This window comes from Mustela nivalis (genome assembly GCF_964662115.1).
Source record: "Mustela nivalis genome assembly, chromosome: 9".
In the NCBI taxonomy this organism is placed as follows: domain Eukaryota; kingdom Metazoa; phylum Chordata; class Mammalia; order Carnivora; family Mustelidae; genus Mustela; species Mustela nivalis.
Window position 1 is genome coordinate 115529184 of NC_139028.1, and position 22390 is coordinate 115551573.

At 59.8% G+C, this 22390-nt stretch overlaps 1 protein-coding gene across 1 annotated transcript in view; it reads left to right on the forward strand.

Annotated features, from left to right (window-relative positions):
- LRP5 (LDL receptor related protein 5) overlaps positions 1–22390 on the forward strand; it is a 97786-nt gene that overhangs the window by 32779 nt on the left and 42617 nt on the right. The window contains exons 3-6 of the mRNA XM_082748739.1: positions 237–434; positions 3702–3898; positions 4970–5101; positions 21070–21466. Of these exons, the coding sequence (XP_082604865.1) occupies positions 237–434; positions 3702–3898; positions 4970–5101; positions 21070–21466 (924 nt within the window). The remainder of the gene's footprint in view (positions 1–236; positions 435–3701; positions 3899–4969; positions 5102–21069; positions 21467–22390) is intronic.

Consider the following 22390-nt stretch of genomic DNA (forward strand, 5'->3'; position numbering starts at 1 on the left):
GAATCGCATATTTTGGTTCGCCAACGTGGTTTAAGAATTAATATGTTCCTAACTGCTTAGGAGACCAATCGGAAGCGAGACTAGCCCAGCCCCTAAGCACTGGTTACCTCTAGTGGGCGAGATTTGGGGACGATTTCTCGGTCTCTGTCTAACACGTTTGCATTCGTGTAGACAGAAGACAGACACAAAGCAGCCCCGGGCTAGCCTTCCCTGCTCGTGCTCTTCCCCCTCGTTAGGTACATGTACTGGACAGACTGGGGCGAGACACCTCGAATCGAGCGAGCAGGCATGGACGGCAGTACCCGGAAAATCATCGTGGACTCCGACATCTACTGGCCCAACGGGCTGACCATCGACTTGGAGGAGCAGAAGCTCTACTGGGCCGACGCCAAGCTCAGCTTCATCCACCGTGCCAACCTGGATGGCTCGTTCCGGTAAGTGCCTGCCCGCGCGGGGGTCCCCACCTTTCCCTGTGCTCCCCAGCCCCCCGCTAAGGTCCAGGCTGGATGTTGGCAGGTGACCCTTCTTAACTCAGACCCGGGGTCTCGTATCTGAAACCCTGGGGGCCTGAGGAGTTCTGGGCTCTTCAGAACTTAACACAGTGGTGAGTGCACACAGGGCGTCAGACTCCACCCCGAGCGAGGTCTGGGGGGGCACCTGCCATCCGCCATGTGACTATGTCCGCGGCAAAACACAGAGTAGTCATTCCGAGCGGGGTCGGAAGACGAAAAACAGCCCCACATCCGCACACGGTTTTTGCACCAAAGGAGTCACAGAAGTCTTGCCATTTTCAAAGTTGTTTTGGGTTTCAGAATGGTGGAGAAGGGATTGTGGACCTCAAACCCAGGGGTCCAGCAGGGTTGTAAAGAGTAGACCATACCCCCTTCCTCTCATCACCAAGTACGCGTCCTGAGGACAGGAGTAGGGCTGGTCTTGGGGTTCACTGCATTCCGCAGTCTTGCCAGAGGACCTCACACCTAATACTTGCTCAGTAAAACGAGTTAAATGAGTGAGCTATGAAGGGTTTTTCACTCGTTAGGTGATTGCTTGTAGAGCTTTCTGGTCGGCTTAGCTTAACAGCCCTCTACGTGGTCATGCTGTAACCACAGGGACGTGCCTTCTGTGCACAGGGCTTTGTTTATTTTCATGTACTGAATTTGTGCCGGGTCTTGGGCAATCCTCCTGGAGGACAGACCCTGCTTCTGCTCGGTGGAGCTCCTGAGCCAGGCGGGGAGGTAGTGGGTGCCGGTGTCGTGGGCTGCGGTCACGCGGCATGGGGAGGACTCGGCTGGTATCTCTGCACACACAGGCAGATGATGAGGCTGACAGATCTGAGGGTGTTAGCAGGTTTGCCACGTTTTATCCAGGCCTGCGTACTAGTTTATCTGTTGCTGTGTACCAAAATACCCCCAAGCCTGGCCACCTAAATCAGCAAATAGGGTTTTTTCTTGTGGGGAAAGAGTGTCAGGAATTAGGAGTGGTTTAGCTGACTTAGCTCAGAGTGTGCCCTGTGGTTAAAGTCAAGCTCCTGGCAGGGGCTGTGGTCATCCGAAGGCTTGACCGACGCTGGAGGACCACTCTGACGGCTGTTGGTAGGAGGCCTCAGTTCCTCCTTGACCTCTGCTGACCATATCCAGCTGGTTTGAAACATTCTAGCCCATTGTCTCTGTGAGCACAGACTGGCCTGGGGCTTGGGTGGAGACTTGGAAAGTGTGGCAGCCTGCGGAGATGTGGTCCTTGGGAAGCTGAGTGACCCTGGCTGTTGTGAGGGGAGTGTTGGAGGCTGGAAAGGCTGCAGTCTGTGGGTGCCTGGTGGAGGGATCGTGACAGCCAGCAGGGATGGTGGTGGCACTTACGACATGAAAATGGTGATGGTGGTGACGGCTGTGATGGTGGTGAAGACGATGATGGTGATGGTGGTGATGATGATGGAGGTGATGGTGGTGATGATGGCGAAGGCGATGATGGTGATGGTGGTGATGATGGTGATGATGATGGTAATGGTGGTGATGGTGATGGTGGTGATGCAGTGATGGTGATGTGATTGTGATGATGGTGACGATGGTGACAATGGTGGTGATGATGGTGACGATGGTGGCGATGGTGATGATGGTGACTATGGTGACAGTGATGGTGGTGATGGTGATGATTATGGTGACGATGGTAGGAGTGATGGTGATGATTATGGTAACAGTGATGGTGATGATGGTGTTGATGGCGAGTGTGGTGGTGGTGACAATGTTGGTGATGATGATGATTATGGTGATGATTATGGTGACAATGATGGTGACGGTGGTGATGGTGATAGTGATAGTGGGACTGGGGTGGAGGGGATTTGAGGGGTAACAGCTGAGGGGCTCAGGGTTCTCCTGAGGATAATGGGAATGGTTGGGAAAGAGATGGAGGCTGTAGTTGAATAACATTCTAAGCGTGCTGCATAGCACAGAATTATTCACTTAACATAATGGTTCATTCTGTGTTCCATGCATTTCTCTCAATAGTTTATTTTAAAAAGTAACATCAAGGGAATGCCTGGGTGGTTTAGTCAGTTAAGTGTCTGCCTTTGGCTCAGGTCATGGTCCTAGAGGCCCAGAATGGAGTCCCACGAGGGGCTCCCTGCTCAGCGGGGAGCCTGCTTCTCCCTCTGCCTACTGCTCCTCCTGCTTGTGCTGTCTCTCTGACAAATACGTAAGAATCTTTAAAGGTGGGCGGCTGGGTGGCAGTTGGTTGGGTGGCTGCTTTCGGCTCAGGTCCTGGTCCTGGAGTCCTGGGATCAAGTCCCACATCGGGCCCCCGGCTCTGTGCAGAGTCTGCTTCTTCCTCTCACCTTCTCCCCGCTTGTGCTTTCTCTCACTGTCTCTCTCTCAAATAAATAAAATCTTGAAAAAAAAAAAGATCTTAAAAGGTGATTTCAAGAAGACAAAAGGGGGGCAGCATTGGGTCAGGTCTGGGAAGAGCAGGGCATGTGGCTTTAAGTTGTTTAGTAACCCCTTGAACGTGTTGCTGTCTCCACGGTGTCGTGCTGGGGCGGGGGGTGGTGCTGGGGACCAGCCCCCTGCATCCGTCCCCCACCAAGGAGCCTGGAGGCAGGGAGGGTCATTAAACTGGATAATCACCCCCCCACACCAGGTGTCAAATTCTGAATCAGAACCAGCATCCATAATCAAATTAAAAACTAGTTCTTGGTTTGCTGAACATTATAAATACATAGAAAAGAGCTGCTTTCCCTTGCATTGTTATCAAATTCAGTGTAGCCTGATCCTATAAATGACAGCAAGGAGCAGGCGCATTTGGTCCAGTCTGTAAGCTGTCGAAACATCAGGGCAGAGCAGGCGCGCTGGTCTCCAGTTCCTTGCGATGTCAGCCGCGGCTTCCCGCTTGCCATTTTTCTTCCTCCTTTTTCCCCTGGGGAGCACTTTGCCACCAGCCAGTGTTCTCAAAACAGGTCCGGAGGGGAGGCTCGTGGCTCTGGGAGGGACGGCAGGGGGCTGGCGGCATCTGGGAAGTGCCCCCCACGCACCGGGACGGTTCCCAGGATGCCTGCCCCGCTGTGTCCTACTGTCCTGTGTGATGTGATGTCCTACTGTCCTGTGTGATGTGAGTGGGTCCACAGGGACGGGGAGGGTGTTTCGAAGCCGGGAGTGCGCAGGGCGCTGGGGAATCTGCTGACGGCTCCCTGCCCTGCCCTCACGCCCCTGCAGGCAGAAGGTCGTGGAGGGCAGCCTGACGCACCCCTTTGCGCTGACGCTCTCTGGGGACACTCTGTACTGGACGGACTGGCAGACCCGCTCCATCCACGCCTGTAACAAGAGGACCGGAGAGAAGAGGAAGGAGATCCTCAGCGCCCTCTACTCGCCCATGGACATTCAAGTGCTCAGCCCGGAGCGGCAGCCTTACTGTAAGCGCGGCGCTGGGGGTGGCTGGCGGCTTCCCTCGGCTGAGGCCCCCAGGCTGGGGGCGCCGACCGCAACAGCGGCAGAGAGGAGGTGCTGGTAGACGGGCGGGAGGGGTTTTCAGAGTGCAGGGCTAGGCTGGGGGGCAGCGGCGGGTGGGGACCCCCACTGCGCCGTCCGCTCTGTGCAGGCGACAGAGGGACTCCCGAGGAAGGTCACTTTTTTCCAGAAGATACATAGTCAGCGAGGAATGATCTGCTGTAAATTGAGGCTCTCAGCCTGGGGTCCCCAGAGGGTGGTGGCTGGGGTCCTTGTTGGTGACGAGTGGGCTCAGGGCTCCGGTGACAGGCAGCCAGCAGGGTCCTTGGGCACCAGGGTGCTGTAGAAGTTTCTTGCTTTGAACTTACCAGTGAGGGGCCCAAAGGGGGCAACCGCTGTCAGTGCCAAAGGCAAGGGCAGGTTCTTGGCAATTGTGTTTTGTTGAGAACATCTTGGTCCTTAGCTCCACGCTTGGGGCAGCCCACACCCGGAAGGCAGCATGAGGGAGAGGAGAGACACCACCCCAGAAATCTCCAGTTGATGGGGGTGGTTCATAGTCTACATTTTGGGGTACAGCCCCCTCATAGTCTACATTTTGGGGTACAGCCCCCCCAGCCTGCCCCGGGCAGAGTGAAATGCCAGCAGTGTTCGGGTCTGTTGGTGTTGGATGTAGACGGGCTTGGGAGACTGCAAAGGGTTGCCGGCAGCACCGGCAGCGTCTGGGCCTGGCCACCAAGTGCTTGTGCCGATCCCGTGGGGTCCAAGCTCATCACTGAGATTAGACAGGCCTCTGGTCCAGGAGCCTCCAGTCCATACTGCACGGGCAGGTCCTGAGATCCTGTTGGGGAAGGCCAAGGGTGGCCTTCATGGAGGAGGTGTTGTCTAAGGGGCCCTGAGGAAGAGTGGGTTTTTGACTATAGAAGTGGGGGGAGGGGCAGAGCAGGGAGGAAGCCCCCACCAGGACGGTGCGTGGGGCGGGAGTGGGGTCAAGGGCCCTGCGGCTCCAGCCTTCCCTCACTCTGCCCCGTCTTCCCCAGTCCACACGCGGTGTGCAGAGGACAACGGCGGCTGCTCCCACCTGTGCCTGCTGTCCCCGAGGGAGCCTTTCTACACGTGCGCCTGCCCCACCGGTGTGCAGCTCCATGACAACGGCAAGACGTGCAAGGCAGGTGAGATGGGGCACCGGCTGGGGGCTGGCCTGGTGGGGGGCGGGTGTCGGGAGTGAGCCCCGGGGCAGCGCCCCGTCCTGCCCGCAGCAAGGGTTTCACGCGATCTGGGCTCCCACCCGCTGGGACCGGGGTCTGATCTGGGTTCTGCTGCCCGGCGGGCCTGTCACTGGGCTCGGGGACTCCGGTTCTGGTCCGTCGGGTGAGCTTGCAGGGGGCCGCCTGCACGCCGTGACGGTGGCCCAGATGCTCGCTGTCGCGAACTGCCACACGGAAACCGTGGGGACTGGAAGAATGACCTCTGTGCGGGAGGACCCCGTGAGCCGGGAGGCACCCCACAATCCGGCGCAGGGCACTGTGGTTTCGTCCGCATTGATATGGGATTTACGATTCGTGTTTATCCTTGCATCCCATCTCGATGGGGTCTTCACGCCCCATAGCCCACCCCCTGGAAGTTGGGGCCGGAGGCACATGCTCAATGGGAGAAAGCCCGCCCCACGCACCGGGTTTTCCTTTGTTTCACGAGTTCGTCTGCCTCTTTGTTCCCCTCCCGAGGTCGCAGCACTGGCTCTTCGAGGACGCGCGTTCGATTCTGTTTTCGTGAAGCGTCACCCCCTCGTCTGGGGCACTGTCTGGGGCTCTCCTTGCCGGGTGTCGGCTTCCGAGCGTGCCCGTCCGGAAAGGACTGCGGCTAGGACGCCGCTGTCGCTGGGGATGTCCCGGGCCCAGGGCAGCTGGCTGGCCCCGAGGGCCCCGGACCGGCTGGCAAGGGCTAGTGAGAGGCGTCAGGGAGCGGCCACCCCTGGGCCGGCCACCGTTGGGGGAAGGGAAGGAAAGGGAGGCCAGGGCTTCCCTGGGGACCTCGGGGCGGCGGGGAGGGAGTGTTACCAGAACTCGAGCACACGTTTATTTATTTACTTACTTTTTTTAAAAAAATTATTTATTTTTACTTTTTTTTTTTTTTTAAAGATTTTATTTATTTATTTGAGAGAGAGAGCACGCGAGAGCGCACAGACAGTGGTGAGGGAGCAGCGGGCTGAGCAAGGAGCCCAGTGCAGGCTCCGTCCCAGGATCCTGGGATCACGACCCCAGTGGAAGGCAGCCGCCCAGTGGATTGAGCCTTCCAGGGGCCCCGTGAGCGCGGGTCTAAAACAGGATGTTTGGGGGCACCGGTGGCTCAGTGGGTGGAGCCCCCAGCTCTTGGTTTCAGCTCAGGTCAGGATCTCAGAGTCGTGGGATCGAGCCCCATGTCGGGCTCTGCACTCACTATGGTATCTCCTTGAGATTCTCTCTCTCTCTCTCTCTCTCTCTCTCTCTCTCTTGCCTCCCTGCCAATTGTGCTCACCCTCTCAGTCTCTCTCTCTCTCACATAAATAAATCCGCGGGGAATGACGCCGGGTTAGGGGCTGGGCAGGGGCTGGGTGTGGAGAGTAAAGCAGTCGGTGACACTGGCCTGTGGCTGCCCTATCCCCCTCCTCCTCCCCCCACCTCCCCCGCAGCCCTTCCTAGAGCAAATGTGCTAGTGGGGATGGGGCTGACAGGAAGCTGGCAGGCGCAGGAATGAATAAAGCCCATTCAGACTGGGTCAGGGTGAGAACCGCACAAAGGAGGGACTCAGATGGGGGTGGGGGCAGCGGGATGAAAGTTCAGAGAAGGGTCTTCCCTGGAGACACAGCTCAGGCTGAGACTGGAGGATTATCAGGGAGGAAGGGCAAGGAATGGTGAGAAGGAACAGCGAGTGCGGCGGCCCTGAGGCAAGGGCCAGGCGGTGTCAGACTGACCTCACAGGGGTGCGGTCTGCACCATCACTCAGGGCCCCAAGTTCACAAGAGCCCTGTGCTTGGTTTAAGGCTCTGTTGTTGCTGACTTGAAATGCTTAATCACTTTTGGACAGGGGCCCCACAGATTTGCTTGGGGGCCGCCTTGCAGATTTTGCAGCCAGCCCTGCTTTGTGTGTAGGAGAAACCCAAGGGCAGTCTGGAGGCCGTCTTCATATTTTTGTGGGTCTTTTTCTGTTGCTTTTCCACGTGCATCTGTGCATTTTACTGGACATTATTTGTAATTACAGGAGGTGTATATGCTTCCAAAACACGAGTTTCGGTGCCGGCCTGGGGCCTGGCCTCCGGGGTGGAGGAGCACAATCTGGTGTGTGTCGCTGCCGTCTGTGGGCAAGCCCTGCCGAGCCGGGGTGCTGGCTGGGGAGGCGAGGTTGGCTCTGGGAGGAGGGCAGGCGTGGCGAATGCAGGCTTGGCTGCCGTCTCTGCCCGCATGGGGTGTCTGGACCCGGGTGCACGTGACATTTAGGGAAAGAGTGAGGGGTGGGCACAACTTCCCCCCACCCCCTGGCAAGGTAGGACACACAGAAGTACCTGCCTTATTGGGGAGCTTGCCCGGGGCCGCCTTTGATCACCGGGGGTGGATGATGTCTGGGGCCTGGTTGCTGTGCGCCCGTCTTCCTCATCCGTGCGATGGGGGTCACGGCCACGCCCTCCTCAGGGAGGCCGGGGAAGGACACGGCACATTGATGGGACGCAGAAGCCCTGTGCGGGGCACTGGGTGTGTGATCGGGGCACAACGTGGTAGCCCCTTCCACCGTTCACACCCTTGGCGTCCATCTGTCTGCACGCTGGGCCAGAGGGAGTAGGGCGGGTCATCCTAAGTTTGCCTCCCCTACCCCCCGCACCGTCTGTCGGTCCTCCCACCCCCTGGGGGAGGGCTGATTTCTTTGCCAGGCAGAGGAGCAGTGACGTTCTGACTCCCTCTTGGGGCCTCTGCTCTCTGGGCACCACTGCCTACGGTCCCTTTGGAGGACATTCTGTTCCTCCTGCAAACATCCACAGAGCGGGGTCGACAGAGGGTGGCGGAGAGGAGATGCCCTGGGGTAAGAGGGCTTCCCAGAGGCGGCTGTCCTGCGGGGAGGGGGCTGGGAGCTATGGCGAAGAGCTGACACCGGCCCCCGTGGGCTGGACCTGGTGGATTAGCAGCACAGCCTGTCCCAGTGGGAAGCTGCTGGCAGGGGGCCGGTCCGCAAACTCCTGGCCAGCGTGCAGAGTCCCCTGGCACTCAGCGGCACAGGGCCACCATCCCTGGTCTTGTGAGAGCTGTCTCGTCTCCCAGCTGGAAAGGGCACTTTCATAAGTCGCTCAGTTGGAGAATGCCGCGCGTGAGAAGAAAGCCATCCTTGTGGCTCAGGTGGGTGGGGGTCCAGGAGTCAGGCACACGGAGCAGCTCAGGGGACCCAGGGGCTGAGATTGTGTCCTGCTTTTGCTCAGGTGTCCTGTGTGTACACCTGGTTTTCCCAATTATGTGGGACGGGCTAAAAACAGCAGCAGTCTGCCGGGAGCAGGAAGCTTCCAGAGGACACAGAAGGGATGGGCTGGGCTCTTGCTCTGTGTGCGAGGGTGACCGTCGGGTTCCGTGTTTCTCTAAGAGCGGTTCCCACCCCACGTGCTTCCTGCTCATTGACTGGCTGGTTCTGGGGCCTGCGTGGGGCTTCTATGGCTTCCTTCCCTGGAGCCACTAGAAGTTGGGGTGAGAAGGGACAGTTTCCTAGAAGTTTTGGGTTGAGTTGAGAAGAAATCCAGGAGCTTCTGAGAACATTGCAAGGGTTTGCCACCAAGGTGGCTTTCTGGAAATTTGGGGTGGAAATGTGGGGGATATCTGTGCATGTTTCTTAACCCAGAAGGATTGGGGCATGAGCGAGGAATGCGTTCTTCTTCAGGGGCTTTCCTTCTGTTGGGGCGATAATCACAGAGATGGCCGCGAGTGGGGGCTTAGGTATTGGGATTTTACAGCACGTGACAACTCCGCCTGTAGATGGGTTTTAGGGTGCAGATCTCCTGCCCTCCAGGTTTGATTCCTGGCCTCAGAATGTCACATTAAAGCAAAATGTTTGATGAAGACACTGTGGGTGTTTTCCTCTCCTCGCCTGGCCCTCCAGGCCGCCCCGCGTGCAAGGGTGTGTGTAGTTGTGCCTGTCGGCGGGTGTACATTACACACAGAGTGTGGATTTTGACCGCTGACGTTGTGCAGGCTAATGTGAAAGTGGCCTGGAGAGCGTAGCTGGCAACACAAGGGTAAGACAGAGGAAGCAGACACTGAGTTCTGCGGATTGCCCGCGCTGAGCGGAGCTCAGAGGTCTCAGCGTGCGGGAACGTGGTGCAGGGCCCCTTGCTGGCCGGCACTGAGCAGAACGTGTGGACGCTGCCGGCAATGGGGAGGGGCTTCCTGGTGGCCACGGGGAGGATGGGATGCAGCGTCAGCCCAGGAGGACCTCTCCGGGGCCACGGAATGGGTGTGGTCTGGGCCTTTAGGGGTGAATACTGATGCCGCACACTGAAGGCCAGGAGGTCCTGGTCTAGAGGAAAGGCCTTTGGAAAAGAGAAATCGAGGGTCCCAACTTCCACTGCTCTGAAAGGGGAGGTGTCAGAGGTGACCTTCGTGGCATGAAACATGGCTTTGACCTGTAGCTGAGTCCGTTGGAGAGTTTTGGGGGTGGTGAGGAATTCAGTCCCAGGGAGACCCAGAATTTAGAGCAATTTCCAGTCAGGTGATGGCTTTGTATGTCTAGTTACTGTTTTATGATACCGGCACTCACATCCTGGCTGTGTGGTCTTGGGAAAATAACCCGGCCTCTCTGTGCTTCCAGTTGCTTCACTTGGAAAAAGTACCTGATTCTTGGGAGGACGGCCTGGCTGGCCAGCAAGTAGGAGCCGTGCTTCAATTTGAACTTGAACTTGGAGCCAGGCAGGCAGTGTGATTTGGCGTCAGAAGAGGAATTCTTCCCTGAGTGCTTGAGATCAGAAGCAGCTGATGAGGCTGGGTGGTGGCAAGAGGAGGTTTGAGGGGGCGTAGGCGGGGTGGGGGCCTCCTCACACAGCCGGTGGGAAGCGGGCAGAAGAGTGAGGTGGGTGTCCTGAGTGCACTGGACACGTGGCTCCTTTCCAGGGGTGAAGGCCAGCATCGGGCCGGGCGGGACTGGGGTCTGAGGCGGGGGTCTGGATGTGTCAGAATCCCTCGGAGCCTGACGGACGTCACATCCAGGTGGCCCAGCCCCAGCAAATCAGAGCGTCCAGGACAAGGGGCAGGCGTGGAAGGTGAAGGGCTGGGTCTGCCCTTGACACCTGCCCAAGGCAGGCTGATGTGTTGCCATTGGGGGAACCCTCCGCACGGCGGGTAGCATCTCAGAACCCGAAGCCATGGCCTCAGGCATGACTTCTGGGTTCCTGGGGCTTTCACTCTGGGCGTCTGAGCATTTGTGCTGTGGAGTTAAATCGGAAGAAATTGTCATGATATGCACGGGCCCTATTATGCCCTGCTTTTGAGCAGATGAAAGCCTGCCCTGTGCAGGGAGCAGGTGCCTTCCCCCAAGGAGGGGGCTGCGGTGGCCGTGATGCTCAGACCCCAGTGAAGGGGGGTGTGATAGCCTAGGGCCTGCACACTGCCCCGTAGAAGCAGAGGATTGCGCCGGCGCAGGGTGTGGCCTTCTCACCTGTGAGATGCGAGCAGGAAGACTTCCTTCCCCGCGGCTGGGGAGTCAGATGAGAGCCTGCTTTCCGGTGCCTGGGTGGGGGCCACACAGACAGGACAGCAGATATGGACTCTCTTCCTTTGAATCAGCAGTGTCTTGTGTTCTCTGGCCCCGTGGGCGGGGGACAGCCACTCGCTGCAGGGTACAGTGTCTCACGGTCCCCCAGACCCTCATGATGTGGCCCCCTAGGGGTCCTGTAGGCTCTGAGACTGGGAAGAATGGCAGAGCCAGTGGCCCCCTCCTGGGCCCCAGCTCTGGGGGTTGGCCGGGGGACTTGGTGAGACCCTGGGAGCCTGAGTGACTCTTGTCCCCAGAGCCAGTGGGGGAGGGTGCCTGGGCCAGGCTGCGATCCCACGCACCACGCGACCTCCAGCGCCGGCCTCCCCCAGCCCTCCCCAGCGGCCTGGCCAATGGAGGCGCCCAGCTGGCTTTGGTTTTCCCCAGGTTTTTCCAATTATGTGGGATGGGCTAAAAACAGCAGTAGCGGGGCCTTATTTGGGAGTTCCCACCGTCCCCCGAGCAAGCCCATGGCCCCCCTCGCTCCGGCGGCGGCTCCTTGTGGAACAAGCCCCTGTTGTGACTTTTGTTCCTGGGCATTCCTCCCCGCCAGGGGCTTCTGGGCGGTGTGTGCCCTGCTCGGGGCTGAGTGACCTGGGCAGGTGACTTGCTGGGGCTATGTCCAGGGCACGTGGCTTCACTGCCTTGCGGGGAGGGGACGGGGCAGGCTGCCACCCCGTTTTGTGCCCTCCACCGTGGCTGCTTGTTGGGGCGGGTGGGAGGCTCGGGCTTCGTGATTTACGGGTCTGCCTGCCGCACCTCGCCAAGAAGTAGTTTTAACAGATGTTTGCAGGGACAGGAAACAGAAGGACGAGGGGATGTGGGGGCCGGGGTAGGGGGTGGGGGAACAGAGGCGTCACTGTCGGGTCTGACGGGCAGACTGACAACTGGGCCGATGTCTCACAGCCCCTCACGTCCATCCGTCTCTCTGGGTGGATTAGCCGAGGCTCGGGGCCGAGGAATAAGGGGCGCGTTTGTTCCCAGTCTGGCTGTCTTGTCACTTATCAGGGAAGTAGGTCAAAGGGAAAAGAAAGGAGGCCCTTGTGGCTGGGGCCGCCACCGCCCGGGCCGTGATTGGCGTTGACTCTGCAAACAGAAGGCAGCTGCTGTTCTCAGCCACGGACCGTGAGTTTTTAATAGCAAGGAAATCAGATTGCACAGTCCCAGGAAATGGTGTCACAAGTCCAGGCACTAACTTTTTTTTTTTTTCGTTTTCTTCGGGAAACGGAGGTGTAACTTGCAGACAGTAAAATGCAGAGTCTAAGTGTCCACTGTGATTCGCTTTGACAGTCACGCACGTCTGCCTCGCTCCCACCCCCGTCCGGATGCAGAATGCTTCCAGCTCCCGGAACGTTCCCGGGGGCCCGCGGCAGACCCCCCCCACCCCGCCGGGGCAGCCCCCGCCTGACTTCCGTCACCATGGATTAGCTTGGCTGTTCTGCAGCGCCCCAGAAACGGAACCGCACGGCGTGTGCTCCTTTGTGTCTGAGCCCGAAGACTAACTTCTAAATCTAATAAAAGACGAGAGGGGAGCACGCCCTGTTCTTAGAAAGAGAAAACTGTCATCCCAGGGCCCGGCGAGACCGGGTGGCGCCTCCCGGGGGCCCCGCGTCCCCCGGTGGAGAGCGACGCCGCAGTCACTCCCTGCGCTGGCCCCAGCCACCCCCCGCCCCCGCAGCCTGTGCAGTGTCCCCCTTGCTGGCCCAGCCAGGTCCAGCTCCAGCCCGGCCCCAGAGCTCAGGCGGCTTCTGTCGTCTGCGGAGTCAGGTTCTGGGCCCGAGGTCCAGGCCCTTGGTGAAGCCATCGGCTGCAGGAGAAAGGCCTCACCTGGCCCAGCCCTGTCGGCCACGTGCCCCTCGTGCCCGCTCTGGCTTTGGGGACGGCTGCAGGTCCTCTGTCTTGGTTCCATGGACCGTGGCCCGGCACGTTTACCCTCTCCAGTTTGCAGAGCCCTGGAAGCAGTGAGCTGGTGGCTCGTGTGCTAGGCCGACGCCCGGGCCTCTGGCATGTCCTCAGACGCCTGCCACCCCTCCAGGAGATGCGTTATGATGCGCTCCCTTGTCCCCCGCACAGGAGGGATCCTGGCTTCCCACGGGACCAGTGTCAGGCCCAGGAAGAATGCTGGGAGTGTGGACACGGTGACTTCCAGAGCATCTGCTATGGCAAGCGCTGAGGTTTTTTGGTCGTCCTGGCCCCAGGACTTGGCTGACTGCACCCTTGTCCCCTTTTTGCTACTCCTGGTTAGGTGGGAATTGGGATCTGATTGGCTGTGACCTGGTGACATGCAGGGTCTTCTCGTCTCACTGACCTGGGAGTGTCAAACAGGCTCATGTCTCCTAATGAACCTTATAAACCCTGAGGTGCTTGGGCGCCAGGCTGGCTGGCTCTGTCGGCTAAGCATCCGACACGACCTCTCACCTCAGGTCTTGATCTCAGGGTTGTGAGTTCAAGCCCCACGTCGGGCAATATACAAGGCATGGAGCCTATTTTAAAACAACCAAACCAGACAAAACGCTGTATGGTGCAGTGCCCTTGAGTTAGGGTAAACCATGCGAACCCTGGAACCCCCCTTCACCCCCAGCCTCCTCCGTGGTTTTGGCCTCGCTGCCGGGTTACGGTGCCCGGTAACACTGGGGCCTCACAGGAGCTGGTCCGAGGGGCTGGGGCCGGCTGCTTTGGAGGTTTGGGCAGCCAGAGCTTAAGCAAGGCCCCAGGGGAAGGGATGGAGGCAGGATTTGGACCAAGCAGCCTGCCCCGAGGGAGCTTTCCTGGGCAGTGCAGAGGGGGGCGTGGCTGCCACCACCTCCAGGAGCTGTAGGACAGGATGTCATCAGAGGAAGACTATGGGACGTGGGCAGTTTGCCTGGGCTCGGGAAGGCACTCTGTGTGCTTTTTTTTTCCTTCTTTTTTTTGTAAGATTTTAATTATTTGAGACAGTGAGGGGGAGCGTGAGCAAGGGGAAAGGGGGAGAAGGCCCTAATGCGGGGCTCGGTCCCGGGCCTCTGGGCTCACACTGGACCCAAAGGCAGGCACTTAACCCGCTGAGCCAGTCGGGCGCGCTCTGACTCGGTCCCGGGACTCTGGGCTCACACCGGAGCCAAAGGCAGGCACTTAACCCGCTGAGCCAGCCGGGCGCGCTCTGTGTGGTTGTTTTGAAAGACCTGAGCCACGTGCCCAGAGAGGTGGGATCGGGCTTTCTCCCTGTGGGTCCCTGACTGTTTCATGTCATCCGACCCCGAGTCCCCCTGTTTCAGGCTCCCAGTCGCCCACCTTTAATTGGTCCAATCAGCTGTCCTTTGTTCACGAGTCTCTCAAGGCCCTCTGGGCTGGGTCATGAGCCTTCAGGGTGCATCTCTGAGGCTGTAGCTCAAAGAGAATGTGGCCTGAGGCCGGTCCCCGGGGTGGGCTCTGGGCCACTGGAAGGGGGACCTGTGCGAGGGCTGTGGCCTTGGGCTCCGAGGTGTGATCACTGACTGTCACAGGACCTCCCGGCCTCCCTGGGGAGCCTTCGCCATTCCTGATTCTTACCTGTGAGGACACAGAGGTCAAGTTGCTCACCCCAGGTGGCTCAGTGAGGAACTATGGCTGGGGGCTGCAGTTGGGTGTGACCTTCGGGCTGGGTGGCGAGCAGTCCCTGAGGGGCAGGGGGAAGGTCAGGTGGCAGAGGACCATGGCTGACCCCTGGCTGAGGGGGAACAAGGGAGTCGGGAGGCTGACACTGAGCTCGCTGCCCTGGCTGCTCCAGGTCTCAAGGCAGAGGAGTGACTCCCCCATTTTATTGCTGTGCAGATGGAGGCCCAGACTCTGGGCCGAGGCGACAGCCTGCCACGGACTCCCGGGAGGCCCGGGGTGGGTCGCGCAGACAGACAGCTGCTCGGGCCTCTGGTTTCCAGTGGAGCCAGTGCCTGGCCCAGCCACTTCCCCTGTGGTCACTCGGCACGGCCTTCTGGGCCAGGGCGCCGGGCTGTGGTCTCAGCGCCTGTCCAACAGCTTACCCCAGGAGGCCATGGGGAAATTTAATCAATTGCTGAAAAACAAAAATAAGTTGGCTGCGGACCAGCTGTGAAGCTGTTTATGGCCTCAGAGACGGTAGCGCGGAGGGCGGGCTGCGCTGGGACCTGGCTCTGCCCGTGCGAGGTCCGGGGTGGGGGCGGGTAGGGAGCGGGGTTGGGGCCCAATGGGGGCGGGAGGTTCCTCATCCTGAGTCCAGCACGAGGAAGCCGGTGGAAGGACCGACTGGGTGGTGCAAGCCTTCGGGTGGGGGCCCGTCCTCTCTTGGAGACGCAGCTGGTTCAGTGGGGACAGTTGTGACGTCCGCTCTGCCTGCTGGGAAGGCCGGGCCCCGATGCTGGGTGCCGGGGTGGGGGGAACGCGGGGCTTGGGGCCGCCGCCTCTCTCCTCTGTTGATTTGGTCAGTCCACATCCTGGAACGTGTGGTTTTGCTCATCGTGAAAAATCCTTTCCCATGTTGGGGAGCAGAGGGGAAAAACCGTAAGACCTTCCAGGATTCCCTGCTGGACCACCCGGCAGGGGGCTCTCCTCCTCCTGGGCTACGGGGCAGGGACTGCGGCTCCACTGCCCCCCCACCCCGCCCCGTCCCTCCTCTTGGTTCTTCCCTCCTGTTTGGCTCAGGCCAAATAGGTCAGCCCTGCATGGCCACTCCATTCCCGCTGGTTGCCTGGTCAGACAGCCTTGTTGTGCCGAGCCCAGCCCCTCCCTCCCCCCATCGCGAACCACGAGGCCTCTCCGCATCAACCCAGGCACCATGTTTTAAAGTCTTGATGTTTTCTGGTTGAAAAGTAACATTCGTGATCACCCTTGAAAGGACGACATCCCACAAAATAACAGAAAATAAAAGCACCCGCAATGTGGCCGCCCAGATGTGACACTCTCCTGTCCCCTCTGCTGGCGTTCAGATCTGGGTTGGCACGAGTCCCTCATCGTGTGGGGGCCCCGCCGTGCCCGACCTCCTCCACCGCCTGCCGGGCGTTTCCAACCCCAGCCCTGTCCCCGAGCCCGGTGCTCCCGGGGGCCCTTTTCGCTGTTCCCAGGTTGTGGGGTATGGACGGTGCCACAGGCCCTTTTCTGCGGGTTTGGGTTTTGCTGTGATCGAGAGGCCTCGGTGACCCTCCCCAGCCAGGAATCTGCCTGTGTGTCCAGCGGCTGCTTCGGGCTGGGCTTGCAGAGGGGAAACTGGAGGGTCACGGGGTCCCCGAGCCACACTGCCGTCCAGGAAGCGTGGGCCGGGCACAGTCCTCCGGGAGGCGGGGGCCCTGCTGCAGCCGCGCCGAGCGGCTGGCCTTTTCCCCTCTGGAACCCTCTTCAGATCACCCGTCTCTTCTGGTCGTTGCTGAGGTCTGGGTGGTTTTTTTCTCGACTTGGACGCCTTTCAGTGAACTTAAATGAGGCGTAGACTTTGCCTTGTATGGCTGTTTTAGGTTTCAGGAAAATTGAGCAGGGGCTCCCGAGAGTTCCTGTGGCCCCGCTCGCCCTCCTGACACGGCTTCCACTGTGATTAGGACGGGCGGTCGCCTGTTGTGAAAGGCACACCTGAGGGCCGGGGACCCACAGCCTCGCTCGGCCGGAGGGCCACATGGCTCCCCACCTGCTTTTGTGCGACTATTTTTGCAGGGTTGAAAAGAGACTCACAAGAAGAATGTTTGGGGACGTGGAAAAAGGATAGGGAATTCGAATTTTGGTGTCCCTCCATGAAGCCCGGCCCACAGAGGCGGGTCCCTTACAGCGCACGTGTGCAGACCCCGCCGGAGACCAGAAGGAAGACCGGGAATGGACCAAAGATAGTCACTGGGGACATCTGCGTGTGTTTCCTGCCAGGCTTTTGTTCGGGGAGGCTCTTGTTTGTCTTGTGGCTGGGCCCCTGCTGCACGGAGAGCGTGGTTTGCACGAGGCTGTCCTGAAGGCGGCGACGGGCGCGGCGCTGTCCCAGCGTCCAGTGCGCACGGCGCACGTGGGCCAGCCCGGTTCCTGTCCGTCCCGGCTGCAGCAGTGACCCTGTGCGCTCTGGAGGTCCCCCCGGCCCTTGGACCTGCCTGTCCTTCCACAGAACCTTTCCTCTCACCTCTGCTCCCCACCGCGTGTGGGGTGTATCGTGTCCCCCCAAAAGATGTGTTGAGTTCCCGGAACCTGTGAATGGGCCCTGACTCGGAAACAGGGTCTCTGCAGGTAGAACCGAGTTATGATAAGGTCCTCCTGGAGTCGGGTGGGCCCTGAGTCCAATGACTAGTGACCTTTATAAGAAGGAAATGGAGACCCAGAGACGCCGGAGAGGAGGCCGCGTGAAGACAGGCAGGGGCTGGAGTGGTGAAAACACAGGCCAAGAAACATCTGGGTCTTGCTGGTAACCACCAGAAGCTGAAAGAGCCAAGGACGTCTCCAGAGCCTTCAGGGGGAGCATGGGCCTGCCAGCACCTGGGGCATTTACTTCTGGCCTCCAGAACCGTGGAGTCCGTTTCCGCCGTTACGAGGCGCCCCTCCCCCCGTCTGCGCTGATGGGTTACGGCAGCTTTCTCCCGCGTCGCGCCTGCTCCGTGTAACCCACGGGACGGTGCCCTGCGATGGAAGCCAGCTTGGTCCGGAGGGACGTGGGCAGGCAGGGATGGTGTTGAACTTGCCACGCCCGTGACTCTGGGCCATCCCTTGGGTCTGCTTTTGTGTTTTGAGAACGCCCGCTGCCAGGAAGGCTGTGCCCTGGCCTGGCCTGGGGTCCGTGCCCTGCGCTTGGCCCCAGGACAGGAGCGCTGCCCTTCTTTCCTGCGCTTGTGCGTGCAGGGAGGAAGGGGAGAGGTCAGGAGTCCGCCTGAAGGAGGCTCCAGGGACGGCTGCCCAGCCGGCGAGGGGAAGGTTTCACTTTCCTTGGCAGCCCCGTGGGGCAGCCTGTTTGTTTGAACAACCCCAAAGAAAGCCATTTGGCCAACTGTTAGTTTCTAACCAATTTACTTCCTTGGTGTTTAAACAAACCCCTACCCAGAATCCATGTCTCGTCCCAGGGAAGGGGGTGGCCTCCCCTCCTCCTGGCCCGGCCCAGTGCCCGACACCCACCCAGAGAGCCCGAGGCCAGGGCTGCCGCTCAGACCTGGCTGCAGACAGCCCTGGAGGTCCCCTGGGAGCGGGAGCCTCGGCGAGTGGCCCACGGAGCCCAGGCAGGGAGATCTCTCTCTGCAGCTGCCCCCCCCCGCCCCCACCCCGCCGCGGGCCTGGTCCTGGACAGAGAGCTCTGGTCCTCCACGCTTCAGGCAGCGGGCTGGGCTGGGGCTCTCACCCGCGGTCCCCGTCTTCCAGGCCAAGCTCAAATAAAAACTTCAAAGGCTCTGCAGCCCAAGGGGTGTCAGACATTCCCCCCCAGAGTCAATTATCACCTACAGATTTATCCTGGCATTTAATTACTGCCTTAGTCACAGAGACTTAAGAGACGCTGATAATGGGGTTCCTTGGCCGTGGGGTGTGCTGGAGGCTTTGTATTGACCTGGTTGATGGAGGGCTGGGGTCCCTGATGGCTCTGTGCCCCTCGGGGACACTCTGCTGGAGTCTAGTACACGGTCACAGCTGCACGAATCTGAGGTTCTTGGAGCCGGAGGCCAGGATTCCCCCGTCTCCGCTGGTCCCTTACAGGCCCACCTGTAACCCCCGCTCTGCTTCCTAGCACCCGTTCACGGACGCTCTTCCTCCCCGAAGGGCTCTGCCCTGTGTGTGTGACCCCAGGAGCACCGGCGGGGCCCGGGGGATCCTGTGCCTGTCCACCTCCGCCCCCAGTTCCTGGTCTAAAGTAGCTGCCGCAGAGAGAGACCTGGTTGGGGGGCCGAGCCAGCCGCCCGGCGGCGCACCAGCACCGGGCTTCCTGCGTGTGCCATCTGGTGAAAGCCAAGTGTTTGCGGGGCCTTTTTTTTCCACTTGCTCCTGTAGACCCTTGTGCGGGGAGCTTAACCTCTCTGTGCCTTGAGTTCCTCATCAGTAAAATGGGATGTAGTTGTACCTCTGGGATGGCGTGAGGCTCACACTATTTTAGGTGATTGTGTCTGGAGGACCCCAGGAACGGGGATGGGGAAACAGGTGCTACAGGTGTTTTGTGGGGCACCCGGGTGGCTCGGTCAGTCAGGCGTCCGACTCTTGATTTTGGCTCAGGTCATGATCTCAGGGTCGTGAGATTGAGCCCTGTGTCCTGCTCTGTGCTCAGCAAGCAGTCTGCTTGGTATTCCCTCTCCCTCTCCCTCTTCCTCCCGCGTGTGCTCTTTCTCTCTCGAATTTTAAAAAAAAAAAAAAATCTTAAAAAAAAATGTATTTTGGGACAGAGCATTGGTTCCTCTCAGGGACCAGTGTTTTCTCTGGGGAGGAAGTCCCGCTTGAGGTCACGTGCGGTTTGACACACACCCTTCCGCCTTGCACGGTGAGCTGCCCTGGCCTCCGCTCGGGAGCCCGACGACAGCCTCTTCGGATGGGTCTTGTAGACACCCTCTTGGGACAGGGCTCTTCCTGGACGTGCCCTGGAGGGGCATCCCCTGTCCCTCCATCATGGGAGATGAAGCCAGAGCCTTTCCCGGAGTTTGGTTTTACGGTTCCCTTGATGTCAGAGCCAGAAAGAAACTCACACACCAGCAGGTTGGGCTGATCCTTCAGTGTAAATGGGGAGACCAGAGCCCGGAGAAAGTTAGAGACCTGTGCAGAGTCACACAGAGATTTCGGCCCTGCGTTCTCCTGGCTTGTCTAAGGACGTCAGCACCTGCCCTGGGTGCGGCCCGGGGTCTGCAGAGAGCCGAGGAGGCATGTGCACAAATCCCAGTGAAACATTAAGTGTGGTGCCCATGCAGTGTGTGTGTGTGTGTGTGTGTGTGTGTGTGCGCGCAGCCAGCCCATCCACTGGGGTAAGGGTGGTAGGAAGGCTTCCTGGAGGAGGAGGGGGAGGTGTGGGACCTGGGCCTTGAAGGACAGGTCAGATAACAGAACATTTTGGGAAGAGAGCCCCAAGGAAGACAATTTGTTAAAATTCAGAGTTCCCCTCCCCTCCTTCCAGTGCACACCATATCAAGGCCAAATCTGAATTTGGGTCTCGGAGTTTCCAAAGCAGTCAGGCACTTGGGGTGCCTTCTGGGCACTGCCTGCCTCAGTTTCCCAGGCCTGGGCTCAGAGAACTAGTGCTGTCATGTGTCGCCCTCTAGTGGAGGAATTGGGTGATGAGCTGTGCACCTCGGAGCGAGGATTCCCCGTCCCACCCTTACTTGAAATGCAGGTCAGGGGACCCCAGGTGGACTCTGCGAGGCACTGGGCTCCGAGGGCTCTGCCACTGGGGCAAGAAGTTGGCACCGGGCGCCGGAGAGGGTCTGCTGTCTGAGGGCTGTGGCTTGACCAGGCCTGCAGAGCTGGGTCTGGGGGCCTGAGGTTGACGGATGTGCCTGGCTGGTTCTGTCCCTGTCCCCATCCTGCGTTGCTACATAACTTGAGGCAGGTCCTTCCCCATTCTGGGCCTTTCCTCAGACCAGGCAAGTGGTCCCAAAGTTCCGGAAGGGGTCTCTGGGCCTAAACTTGGCTCTGCAAGTCCTTGAGACCAGAAGAGGCCAGAGTGAATGAGGGGACAAGGACCCAGCTCTGGGGGAGGGCACACAGCCTCCAGGGGTGTCCTGGTCAGGGTTGGGGAGTGCCGTGAGGCTCCCTGTGCTGTTTGTCCTGGAAGGTCCAACAAATCCCAGCAGGGAGGGTCCAGGATGGGGTTGAGATGTTAGCCCTGCTGGGGTGGCAGAGGGAGCCCGGGGCACCTGCCCCCCGGTGCTTGCCCTCGTCAGTGAGAGAGTCACGTGGGAAGGAATCAGACCGTGCAGTGATATGTGCCGTTAGGTGGCATGAAGCTGCCTTGGAGGGGTGAGCGGGGTTGGGGGGGGGGCTCATGAGGAAGTGGCATCTGAGCTGAGCCGTGAAGGGGGAGCACGTGGAAGGTGCGGCCCAGTGGGGGCTTTGAGAAGTGTGGCTGCCAGTGGCGGTCTGGAGCCCAGTGTTTCCGTGGGACCTGCATCTGGCACTGGTTTGTGGCCAGGAGAGGAGCTTGCAGGGGCGAAGGGACACTGAGTGTGAAGCAGCTCTTCCATGGTGGTGGAGGTCAGGTGGCTGTGTGGCTTTCTGCTGGTTGCTTGACCTCTCTGTGCCTACATGGTCTCCTCGATACTATGACGATACAAACAGTGCTGGCCTCCTAGAGCCCTCAGGGGGATGAGCTAGTGACCACAGAGGAGGGTCACAGCGAGTGTTACCTACTGTCACCGGTGGCTGCGCGGAAGCTCTGACCCTGGGGGCTGGCAGAGCCCCTCCCTGCCATGCCCAGCGCAGGCCTGGTCCGCTGTCCTGCTGCCGGCCTCTGACCCCACCGCATGTGCTCCCTCAGGAGCCGAGGAGGTGCTGCTGCTGGCCCGGCGGACGGATCTGCGGAGGATCTCGCTGGACACGCCGGACTTCACCGACATCGTGCTGCAGGTTGACGACATCCGACATGCCATTGCCATCGACTACGACCCGCTGGAGGGCTATGTCTACTGGACGGACGACGAGGTGCGGGCCATCCGCAGGGCGTACCTGGATGGGTCAGGCGCACAGACGCTGGTCAACACCGAGATCAACGACCCCGACGGCATCGCGGTTGACTGGGTGGCCCGCAACCTCTACTGGACGGACACGGGCACCGACCGCATCGAGGTGACACGTCTCAATGGCACATCCCGCAAGATTCTGGTGTCCGAGGACCTGGACGAGCCCCGGGCCATTGTGCTGCACCCTGTGATGGGGTAAGCGGGGTGGGGTGGGGGGGGTTGGACCTCCAGCCTGGTGGGGGGCTGGGAACCAGGCCACCAGAAGTGAGAGATACTAGCGTCTCTGGAACTTTTGCCGGCATCAGAATGCCCCCAGAGGAGGCTTGTTAAGATGCAGGTGGCTGGGCCCCTTCCCGGAATTCTGATTCAGGAGGTCTGGGGCAGGGCCTGGGAACCTGAATTTCTCATAAGCTCCCCCCGGGGATGCTGCTGCTGGCCCAGGGCCCAGACTTTGCAATGCTATGATGTCGTGTACGTGGGTACCAGGCCTGGAGAGCTGGGGGGAGTCTTTCCAGGGGCCTCACCCTTCTCACCTGTGAAGCAGAATGCTTCACCAGGGTGGTTTCTAGGCTGATGATGGGATGTACTTAACGGCCTTTCCTGAGCATTGCACACGGGGAAGCTTTACCTCCTCCTCTCTCCCCCGGAGGTGGGTACAGTCGTAGAGTAGAGGACGCTGAATCCCAGAGAGGTTAGGGGACTCACCTAAGGTCACACAGCAGGATGCTGGGATCGGACCAGGCAGTGTGGCTCCAACTTTCCATTTTGGGATTCTGTGAAAACAGCTCGTCTGTCGATGTAGGAGCCTTTCCGAGAACCTCTGCAGCTCAGAGCAGGGTAGCAGCCCCCTTCCTGGGGCTCATGACCAACAACGGGAAAGTGGTGGGGGGAGGAGGAAGAGTTGGAGCTCCTGGCGGTGGAGCCAGGGCTGCAGGGGGAGCCTCTGGCCCTCCGTGCCTGGTGCCGCGTGGTATCCTGGAGACAGCCTGGAGGAGGAGCTGGAAAGACAGGAGGGGGACCTGGGAGCTGTGCCTTGTGGGGACTAGCAGAGCCGCAGTGGTTGTAACCGTGGTCCCTGGCGGGGGCTGTCAGGTACTGCTCAGAGGTGCAAAACCACGG